This window comes from Panthera onca, chromosome B3, assembly GCF_046562875.1.
Source record: "Panthera onca isolate mPanOnc1 chromosome B3, mPanOnc1 haplotype 2, whole genome shotgun sequence".
NCBI classification, from domain to species: domain Eukaryota; kingdom Metazoa; phylum Chordata; class Mammalia; order Carnivora; family Felidae; genus Panthera; species Panthera onca.
The window spans coordinates 97,185,004-97,196,940 of record NC_138344.1 but is presented as its reverse complement, the minus strand read 5'-3'; the positions used below and the strand labels follow the sequence as shown (position 1 = coordinate 97,196,940).

Below are 11,937 nucleotides of genomic sequence, written 5' to 3'. Positions count from 1 at the left end.
CTCCTAAAAACACTAAGGTTGTGATTTGGGAAAAATGGTAGAATAGAAACTGCTTAGAAGCTTAATTTTTCAAAATTATTTTCAAGTGCTTTTGTGTCCTAAATTATCATAAAATCAGAGTAAGTTTGGTGGAATTAAATCAGTACAAAACTTTTTTATACACTCAGCATTGTAAAAACCAAACTGAATCTTTTTTGTTCTTATAAAAGCTAGGTGACTCCCAAATTGAGTCATTTATACCATATTTCCCTGGAGAATAACATGGCCCAACACACCACATGTCCCACTTAATCTAGTCCAAACGAGTAACATAAAGTGAGAAACTGCACTGTGTAATTCCTTTATTTTCTGCATATTAGTGCTTTACCAACACTACAACCATAAAGAACACAATTCCAAGTACTGTACTTTTTAGTTTGGGGAGATCACAGTCTACAGACTCATTTACTTATATTAGACAAGATTAACCTCATTCAAAAACTTACTGCAGTTTATAAATTCACATAAATACAGAAATTGATGCAATTAAACAAAAACTTCAGGATCTTTTTTAAATTCTAGATTGTAACTTTTTTCTGCAGGCTACAATTACCTGCCCCATGATTACCAATAGTTATGGTTCAATTTAACTACATCAATTATCCACCTTTTATATCCTTCAAGAAAATGTAAATGAAAATTACAAGTTCTTACCAAAAAGTTTAGGGTTTTCCAAATTTCAAATATTTGCTTCCCCCCTCCCCCCTTCAGTTAGACAGTTCAAATAAACTAAAAGTAACCACCACATCTCACCTGCAACATTCAATAGCAATCACTTGATGTATAAAATTTTAACTATGCTCCCAGGTATTTTAAAACACAAAAAAAATGGCTGCCTATCCATCTGTCTGTCACAAGTTAGAAATACTACATTTAAGAATTAAGATGAGGGTTTCAAGTTTCCTCCAGTTTAGGCATTTATACCTTTGTGCTTGTCTTGTCTAAGGATGTTACTATAGCATTGATATTTGTATAACCCATGTTTATATACCTTTAAAATGCAATCACTTAAAACACTAAGAATTAAATTTATGGTGGAGCTTTGGGAATTTTAAAAGCAACTAAAATGTTCTCGGATGTGTCTGTCAGCTTGATTTCTAGAGATCTTTCTAAAGCAAAACTGAGAACTCTGTACCTTAGTTGCATTTTGAATTCAAAAATCCCTCTGCACCATCAGGAGCCTACAACATAGCACCTTTTCTCATCTGCTTTAAGTAAAATGTTTGTCAAGAGTTTTACTTTGAATAGTTAACTTTTTATAGCCTTATGCTTCTCATACATCTTTGGTAAAAGCTCCGTTATACAATATGGCCAAAGCACGAAGGACCAATACTGTCCAACTATGTACCATGATATCCCGCTCCATTTTAGTTTTCAGACACCCTCATGAACAAAACCCACTCTACCTTCTCCTGTATACTGCCTTTGCAGTCTACATTTCTTAAATTCCCTATGTTTAATTCCTTGAGGATCTCTAAAATTAATCCTTAAGGCTATATGAGAACCAGATGCTGCTCACAATTCTGTATCAAGCATTAACATTTGGTTCCAAGTATCAATCATAGTGGTCTCCATAACCTAGTTACCGGTCCTAACAAGCTAAGCAAGTAATCTTGCTAGGACCTGGATATCACCAGTGAGCACAATGCTTACCCTTGAAGAAAAATAAGTTTACATTCATTGTCATCTGTAGGTTCGTTTTCTTCATCCTACTTCCCCTTTGTCATTCCTCAAGTCTACACATAATTCATTCATCACATTTCCTTCCTTAAAGGAGATAGTGTATTAATGAACCAACAGGATATCTGACTTACTCTTTGTATGAGTTAATCCTACAAACAGAATTAAATACTTTTTTCATAAAACATCTTTTCCAGTGTTCTAATTAATGGAAATGTGGATCACTCATCTATAAAAAAAGACTTGTATCTTCAGCTTAATCACTTGCTCTACCGTGAAAACAGGAATGTGTTTTTCCAACTAGGTAGAAGGTGTATTTAATTTGAATTGTTAGATGCTTTATTAATGGACAAAATAAACATTCTAATAATTTTTTTAACTATTGGTCTTAGATATTCGAAACGTGGTAAAATATATATTCCAGTTTTGCCCCAAAGTCACGTAAGATATCTACAGAGATCTCATCTGTGTGTGGCATACACCATTATTGCTCCACTTTCTGGGAAAAGTCTACTTTTAAAGTTAAAAAAGAGGGAAAACAGCAAAGTTGCTAACTTTGCAGTGAAAAAAAAACCTGTGTTCTTGACGGGTTACACTTTCGTATCTTTATGCAGTGTAAGTTGGCTATGTAATAAGGAACTTGAGCTTTATCCCTACTCATGCATGATGTATGTTTCAGAACTTAATAGCTGACATTTCAAAAAACTTCTTACATTACCTGTTTAACATACTGATGTGCAACTGGAACATATTACAATGATATTACGCATGATTTGCCACTGTAGGCTAAGTTTACTACACTGGTCTTAGATATAAAAGGTCACATTTGAAATTACTAAGTTAAAGGTAAAACTCAGAAGGGAGGGGTAAAGGCCTTAAATATAAAAGACAAACGGCAGTTTGATTAAGCAATAATTTTCAGTTTACTAGATGAAACAGACTTGCAACATAGTCTGCATGAATGCAAAATAAGCCATCTACAGCAAGTGATAAGGAAACTGGGCAAAAAGGAAAAAAGCATACATTGCAAAAAAGATTCTCTCGAAATAAAAAATCAAACCATTATTATAAAGGACTTTACCAAAAACTGCTATATTTCCCCCATCCCATTTGCTGGAAGTCATTAAGAGCATCTAGCACTTTGTGTTCATGGCAAATGTCAGATCAGAGCTTCCTAACGCAAAGCAAAAAAAAAAAAAAAAAAAAAAAGAACGGAAAAAAAAAAGAAACAAAAAAAGGAAACCCCTAACCCCCCCCCCCCCCCCCAACCGTAGAACAGTAACTCCAGAGTTCAAATTCAAAAGAAGAGAAAGTGGCAATTGAAAGAGGTGATGGTGGCGATAATCCTATGAATGGGTTTTTGATTTCTCTCCTTCCGGGGGATAGGTGGAGAATGCTCATTAGGATTTGTAGTTAGAGGTTAACCATGTGAGCCCCTCATAGAGTCCATCCCCTGAGGTGGCACAGGAGGGCTGCACATACCAGTTCCTGTCCCGAATCCGGGTCAGGCCCAGTTTCTCCTGGATCTCGTGGGGTTTCATGGCATCAGGCAGGTCCTGTTTGTTGGCGAAGATGAGGATTATGGCGTCCCTCATCTCCCGGTCATTGATAATGCGGTGCAGCTCCTGGCGGGCCTCGTCGATGCGGTCGCGGTCGGCGCAGTCCACTACGAAGATCAGACCCTGGGTCCCGGTGTAGTAATGCCGCCAGAGCGGCCGGATCTTGTCCTGGCCGCCCACATCCCATACGTTGAACTTGACGTTTTTGTAAGTCACCGTCTCCACGTTGAAACCCACTGTGGGGATGGTGGTCACCGACTGGCCCAGCTTCAACTTGTACAGGATTGTTGTCTTGCCGGCCGCGTCCAGGCCCAACATGAGGATCCGCATTTCCTTGTTCCCGAAGATCTTGGATAGCACCTTCCCCATCGCGTCGGAGGAGCCGGGGCCGGGGGCATTCAGGTGTCCCGGGTCCCCTCAGCCAACAACGCCGCAGCCGCCGCGAAACCGAAACGAAGCCTCCCGGCCGCGAGGGCGCCCGTGCGGCCTGCGTGGGAGTCGCCTCCTCCTCGGGGCAGAGGCCCGGGCTCGCGACTCACTCGGGCATCACCGACCGCACAACTTGATTCCTCCAGACGCCGCTGCCGCCGGGGCCCTGAGTCTGCGCCGGGAGAGCCGCCGCCCTGCTGAGGCGCGGCCCGGCCCGGAACTGCCCTTCCCCCCGCGAGCGCCGCGCGAGCGCCGCCGCGGTTCCCGCTCCTCCGCCTTCTCCTCACTCCGCCGCGGGAGACCGAGGCCCTCCGGCCCGCCCGCCGGTCCACCAGCACCGGGCTCACCGACCCAGGCCACCCGAGAGTCAGCGCGGCTCCGGCGCCTCGTCAGGTCATTGATCCTCGCGGGAACTTGGTGCGCCGCCTGCAGAGACACAGAGAGGAAGAAGGGAGTTACTGGCGGAGCACCAGAGGGGAGCGGAGGCCGAAGTGGCCCGCTTTCCCAGCTCAGTCCAGGAGGTTACCTCCAGCCGCCGCCCTGAGCGCGGGCTCCCTCTGGCCTCCACCTCCTCCTCCTCCCAGCTCTGCCGCTGCCGCCGCCGCCGCCGGAAAAGGCGCCGAAGAAACCGCCTCACTTCCCCTCCCGATCACGCAGGCGCAACAAGGCCGACCGTTCAACGAGAGCGACCTCTGTAAGGAGAGCGGCCCGCGCGCCAAGCGTCAGGGGCGCCACGCGCGGAGGGGGCGGGGCTACGGCGGCTCGGAGGCCTCGCGGGTGCGGCCAGACCCTAGACCCGCGAAACTCGGACTTTGGCCCGCGCCCACCTGTCGCTACAATAGCGGCCCCAGTACTTTCTGCGTTTCTCTTCCGCGTGCTCTCCTCATCCATTCCCCTCGAACCAGAGGAGCAAATCCACTGGGGAGCTCTACAGGGTGGGGCCGCGGGCAGCCCGCTCCCGCGGTCAAGGCCTCCCCACGCTTTTTACTTCCAGACCTGTTCTCAGACGTCGGTGCCCGCCGGGTGCTCCGCGAGTTCCCTCCATCCCGCCCCAGCCGTCGCGCGTCCTCAGTCTCCCAGGAAAGCCCTACAACAGCCTGCTGTTACAGTCCTGCTGTTTCTGCGTCTCGCCCAACTCCTCCTTGGCCTCCCTTATCCCTCGTGTTCTGTTCATTTCTTGAAAGACAAGTGGGAGGCCCGTGTTTTGTGTGGAATCTGCTAGACAGTGCGGCGCTTTTACTAGGCTTGGGTTACCAATGAAACACTTCTTGTGAGTGTTTGAGCCCTGTCTTTTATATATCTCTTCAGGACCGGTCCACATTACTTAAAAGTAACAGTGTTACCAAGAGCTCCCGTGCCTTGGCGCATTTTCAGCTTTTTAAGGTGAAAACTTTTCCTGTTCAAGTATTTACGTCCTTTTAGTGTGATAAGCGGTAACTTCTCACCCACACTCTCTTGACTTTAAGAAGCCTAGTGATAATAATCTTAGCATACGGTTTAGAATCAGAAAGACTAACTAGATCTAGGCCTGGATCTAGGCATTTAACCTTGCTAAGTTTGTTATCTCACCTGTAAACCAAGCGTAATGCCGACCTTGCTCTTTGTACTCTGTTGGAGGGTAAATAACAAAATGTTTGTGGAAGACTTCAGGAAACCTTTTTTGTATCAAATGGTTAGAGATAAAGTTAGAGTTAAAGCTAGGCGAAAGCTTAAAATAAATGAACCAAGGGGAGGAAAAACAGGAAATAGCTTTTTTTAAAAAGGAAGATGCTATAACAGCATAGGATAACATACTTATTTAACAATATAATTAAACTTGATAATGGTAGATTGGTTGAATGATAACCTTATAAGCTCCAGCTAAAATAAACTTACTGGAGTTACTAATATTCTGACAATGGTCTAATTTACTTTCCATCTGCCTTAATAGGCGCTGTCATAAAACTGAAAGAAGGATTTTGGGAGTGAGAAGATTAGAGTTCAAAGGGTTGCCTTGCGTTTTATAGCTGTGAATCCTCAACCTTCATAAACTTCATTTGCTTTATATAATCAGACAAAGAATGATCGCTAACAAAAACAGTCACCATGCATTGAGTGTTAGTTATGGCAAACACTGTACTAAATACTGTACTTTAAATATATATTTTTAATCTTCACAGCAACCATGTGAAGTAACTTTGAATATTATTAGTATTCTACCTATGAGGAAGCTCAGGGACAAAGAGGATAAATTGTGTTTTGGAGGTCATAGCTGAGATTAAATCATGAATCTACAGGACCCTCTCTTTTTTTTTTTTTTTTTTTTTAACATTTTTTATTTATTTTTGGGACAGAGAGAGACAGAGCATGAACGGGGGAGGGGCGGAGAGAGAGGGAGACACAGAATCGGAAACAGGCTCCAGGCTCCGAGCCATCAGCCCAGAGCCTGACGCGGGGCTCGAACTCACGGACCGCGAGATTGTGACCTGGCTGAAGTCGGACGCTTAACCGACTGCGCCACCCAGGCGCCCCTACAGGACCCTCTCTTAACCCCCACATTATGCTATCTCCCTGACTACCTCACACAATCCTTTAGAATCTCAATTACAGTATTTTTAAAGTACTTTATAAAGTGCTACAGTACTGTTATATTTGACTATATAGTTACATGTATATTGTTATATATTTATATTTATATGTGGCAAATAGAGGGATTGTATTTTGTTGCATTCCAACATAATAGTTTTTGATAGCAGATTCCAGTTTTTCCAAGTTGATGGGAGATTGATGGGGCTTGGATTTATTTTTCAATGGAAGGAGTGTTGTAATGAAAAACAGAAGCAGCTTGAAGACTTAGCATCTACCTGGCACTGGCACTGTGTTAGGGCTAAAAAGTTCATTTTTGAAAGCCATCTTCCATTTATATTCCACCAGAATGCAAGCTTCATTGAGGCAGAGACCTTATTTTGTCAACATAATGTCCCCAGGGATATCATTATTTGAATGAATGAATGTCATTTATACCACACAAATAAGACCAAACAAAAAAGGAAAGGGATATACTATTTTTGTCTGGGGTTAGAGTATTGGATATCTAGGGTGGGTCATCATACAATAAATTATTTTAAGTAATAATCGTAAACAATATAATGGCCAGAAAATACAGTGAACATTTTAACTTTGTATATACAATCATGGCAGTTGAAAAGTAAGTGAATTTCAATAAAACAAAAATATCTGTAAAAAGTAACAATTTAGGCAACTATTAAATCATACCATTGATGAAACATTTTCTTGATTTCTTCTTGAAAGAGCAATTCAAAAATAGTAAATTTAAAAAATATTATTTCCATTCTTTGAAATATTTTACACATAAACTAAAATATGCATTTATGAAACAAAGTATTACATTTCTCAGTATGTACCTTGTTTCACTCTTTTAAGTTTTAAACACAAATGAATGCTCCAACACTACAGAAAAATTGATCTTTGCTTTTTAACTCAAAGCCTATAAATGAAAAGATTTCTCCAGGTTACTTAGAAACAAGGCTCCCCTTTCAGAAAACCCCATAATTTCTAATCTGTTGAACAACCACATATGTTGTCTTACGATATTCCTGACTAACATACCATGTTATATGAAAAAGATTTACTTATAAAAATGGCTTAGGTTTTTGCTTTTCAAATAAGATGAACAAGTCTGTTCATCTTAGCGCCTATGCTATTTACCCTATTTCTGAATTCCTAAAGCTCTTAATCATTCATTCTGTATGACTAAGTCATATATTTCTTTTTATCCCGTGCAGTGCTAATGACAATTCTGATCATACAGTGAGAATGGTCAGACTACACACCTGTTTGAGGAAGATAGCATCCCTTGTTTATGGCTTCATTTTGAGCCCTTAGTCTAGACGTACCCAGCACTGAGCTCTATCTAGTTTAAAGAAGACTAGAGCCCCAGGAATACTATTAGCGGTAGAAATAAAGAATAAATAAGAAGCTATTATAAAGCATATCTTTAGAAAAATTTCTAATCCTTTCCAACCAAAACACTGAGGCAGGAGAATTAGCCCTCCCTTGGTATTATACATATCTGTTTATAAGCTCTCTAAGAGAGGTTTCATGTCCTTTTCATTTTTGAACCCTAAGTCCCTACCAGAGTACTGGGCATGTAGTAAAATAAAGTCTCAAATATTTAAAAAAAAATTTTTAACATTTATTTTTGAGAGACAGAGCGCAAGTGAGGGAGGGGAAGAGAAAGAGGGAGACACAGAATCTGAAGCAGGATCCAGGCTCTGAGCTGTCAGCACAGAGCCCAATGCGGGGCTTAAACTCACAAACCATAAGATGGTGACCTGAATCGAAGTCGGACGCCCAACCAAGCCACCCAGGCACCCCAAGTCTCAAATATTTTTTGATGATAACGTAGTGAAGATCAAGACTCTCAAAAATAAAACTAAAAAATCCAATTAAGACAATGAAAACAATTTTAATTTGTAAGTATTCTTGGTAACTTTAATGGATACAAATATTTAAAAATATTTGAAGAGACACTGGGAACCAAAATAATAGTTCACTCGTTTGTCCTCTTTCTGTGTTCGCTAAATCACTTTCTAGTTCTTCCTCTTTAACCAGAAAAAAAGTTATATTCCAATCAAAGCCTTGAGCTATGCCTGAGTATGAAGACTTCATCTCATTTTTAGCAATATTAAAGGTGAAAATGATAAAGCTAAAAACACATTGAATTATAGTTGATATTTTAGCAAATTGCTTAATAGTCACTGCTTCAGACCGCAAAAAGAAACACTGAGGCAACATGTTCTAGTGGCACAAGTGAATAGAAAAGGCTGAATGACATCCTTAAATTACTCCCAACACTCCTTGATTAGGTTTAACCTGGGTAAGTTATTCATCCTCACTGATCATCATTTTGTTCTATTTCTGCAATGGAGACATCTCTTAATTGATTAGGGCAGTATTTATTTTTTCCCTTTAGAGTTGAAAGAGCTAAGCCACTGAGAAGGGTAAGCTACTTTCTTAAGATGAATAAAATGGTACAGAGGAGATTCAAATTAGGATTTTTTTTGATCCAAGTCTGGTGTTCTTTTTTCTACTGTACCAAATAATTGTGTGAACTCAGTAAGCTGGACTAGATCAATAGTTTTCAGCTCTGGCTGCATATTTAAATCACCTGGAGCATTTTAAAACTGCATAAATGCTTGGGTCCCACCCCACATCAATGAAGTCAAAATATCTATGCTGGAAGTTCTACCCACCAGTATTTTTTTAAGGCCTCCTTGAGTGATTCTAATGTATCGCTAAAATTGGAAACGACTGAACTAATTGCTAATTTCCCTTCACATTAAAAAGTCTATGAATCCTGAACTCTACTTATTTTGTTACTCCTCATCCCCAAGATACATATCTCCACCCACAATTTCTTGCATAGTATAGTGCAGTAATACTTTAATCACTGGTATAACTTACCAAGATATTAGACCTGTCAGAAAAAGGCATAAATATTTCTGAGATTCTTGTTAAAAAAGTATTCTGAAAATATGCTAACATTATAGCCAAAGTTATTGAATTATTAATGGAACCACTGTCAACTAGTCAGCGCCAATGAAAAGAAAGTAAGATGGAATACTTGGCAACCATAGGATGATCAAATTCATAAGCTCTAGATTAACTTGTCTGTGGATACTTGCCATTTGGCTGCTCAGTATGCAAATACCTCTCCTATTTGATTTAATCCCAAACTGGGTAGAAGGGAAGAAGAAGGCGGGCAAATAGATGCATTCCTTTTCCTATCTCCCTGGTAGCTAGGGTTTGGGTAAGTGGGCTCAACCACTTAATTAATCAATGTCCTACTACAGGCTTTGAATTTTGAGAGATTCAGAATTACAGAGTTGCTGTGACAAGTGCCCAGAGTGACTGAGTCCAATAAGATGGTGGCAGAAGTGCCAATGGCAACAAGTGTTATAGTAAAAGCACCAGAAAACTCTTCTGTGGCATAGTCTCAACAGGGCCTTTTCTCTATCTCTACAATCTTCCTGACAATTCTTTGGTCTCCTAATATACTTCCAATAAAATTATTTTCAGTTCAAGTTAACCATGGTCAGTTTGATTGTAAATAAGAATGCTGAATGGCAAACATTTTAATTTAAAGAATGAAAAATAAAATCTTTGACTAGGACATTTGGGTAGCTCAGTTGATTAAGCGTCTGACTTGATTTTGGCTCAGGTCATGATCTTACAGTTTGTGGGATCGAGCCCCGGGTCAGGACCTGAGCTGATACCATGGAGTCTGCTTGGGATTCACTCTCTCCCTCCCTCTCTGCCCCTCCCCCGCTTGTGCTTGTGCGTTATCTCTCAAAACAAATAAACATGAAAAAAATAATAAACAAATGAGTAAACAATCTTTAACATTGTGCAAACTAGAGATCTGATTATGCTAGTAATTTTACCATTATGTGGCCATTTGAAGATGGAGTCAGATGAGTAGAATTCTAGAATCATCATTTCCAACCAGTTAAAGTTGTGTTTTTTCTCATGGAAGTACATGACTATCATTTTTATATCAACCATTTGAATTAAGATTGTTGGAGTGGGAAACATTTCATTTCCTGGAGATAATCATAACATTTCCTGTTAAGAAGAAGCATATAGAGGAGCCTGGGTAGCTCAGCTGTTAAAGCGTCTGACTCTTGATTTTGGCTTAGATCATGATCTCACAGTTGTGAGATCCAGCCCCACGTGGAGCCCCACATCTCTGCCCACATCTCTGCACTGGAAATGGAACCTGCTTGAGATTCTCTCTCTCCTTCTGCCTCTGCTCCTCCCTCATTTGCGCCCACCCCCCTCTCTCTCTGGGGGAAAAAAAAGAAGCATATCATGTCAGAAATTTGGTTTTAGGTATCAGGAAAGTATTTTTAAGCTAAAACAAGATTATTATTTCTGTCTAAACTGACAAAGAGTGCAATATTGATTTTCTGAAAAAGTTGTTGTTTTTTTTTTAAGAACAGAGCAGCTAAGTCATTCAGATTGCTTAACTGAATCCTCCAAGCTTTGTAATTAAGTGATAAAACAACAGTTTGTGTGTAGTGTTTACAGTAAGAGTTTTCGGGCTCTGTACTATCAGTTACTCAGATGTGTTGTTATTATACAATAACATACTGTATGGCTGTGTGTTGGTATGGATAGTGTGCTCTTCAGGAAGATATTCAAGGGACACCAAATAGCTGAGGGCTAAAACTAACCTTGTTCTATCTTTATGGTGGTTCCAGCTTTAAATTTCTTAATTTATAGGCTTTGTTTTTTGCTTTATCTTGTTTTGTTTCTGTTTTGTTAGTTCTCTCCTGTTGTTAGAGATATATGAAGGAAACGGCATGTAAGTAAAATGCTGACCTCTGATTGATGAATGAGTCACAATGGTACTAAACAAATAGATTTACTGATTTAAAACATCATGCAATATTAGCTCTTTATATTAGTTTTTTTTTTTTCCCTTTACCATAGTATTCTGCATTTGATCTGCCTTACTTCCTGACTTGCTGGTAAGGGATTCAGCTTCTCAAGGAGATCTTTCTAATGGCCAAGTTGGTGGTGAAAGCAAAGATGGAAGAACTTTCCATGTTACAGGACCCAGAGAAAAAATTAATCTTCCAAATCTCAAGAAAAGGTGGTAAGCCACTAAATTTAAAACTGTTTATGGATTAGAAACCAAATAAATAAGATGATTTTAAATGCCACACAGTGCCGCTTCAGAGAGAGAACAAATGAATGAATATAAAAATGAGTGAGAAAGAAGAAGAAAGGAAGGAAAAAGAAAAAGAAGGGAGGAATAAAGGAGAAAAGGAGATAATTGTGTTGAAAAAGGGAGCTTTCCAATCTTGTAAACTGATACCTTAACCTAATCCAAACCTAGCTTTGGGTTAGAAAGGAAAGATTCCTTAGAAAAACATAACCAGGTAGATTAAGATGAGATTTCCTCCTCCATAACCTTCTTTTATTTTGCTTTGTGTACATGTCATAGGCATACCAAGAACAAACAAGGGAGCAGTTTTTGCTGTTGAGTACCTTTGGACTTTCAGTATACAACTGTCTGTAGTAGGTCCTATTCTAAGATACAGTTTTGAACACAGTGTCCAAAATTTATGTGTGGAAATGGTTGTAAAATCCTAGGTAAATGTTGCACTATAACCAATTTAACAATGATTTATCTAGGCAAAATTTATGGGTTTGTTTCCTT

At 40.1% G+C, this 11,937-nt stretch overlaps 1 protein-coding gene across 1 annotated transcript; it reads right to left on the bottom strand.

Moving 5' to 3' along the window:
• Window positions 1-2,618: 2,618 nt before the first annotated feature.
• On the bottom strand, window positions 2,619-4,016 carry ARF6 (ARF GTPase 6). The gene has a single exon (XM_060619782.3). It carries the CDS (start codon window positions 3,645-3,647, stop codon window positions 3,120-3,122), a length of 528 nt encoding a protein of 175 aa, XP_060475765.1. The 5' UTR covers window positions 3,648-4,016; the 3' UTR covers window positions 2,619-3,119.
• Window positions 4,017-11,937: the final 7,921 nt, after the last annotated feature.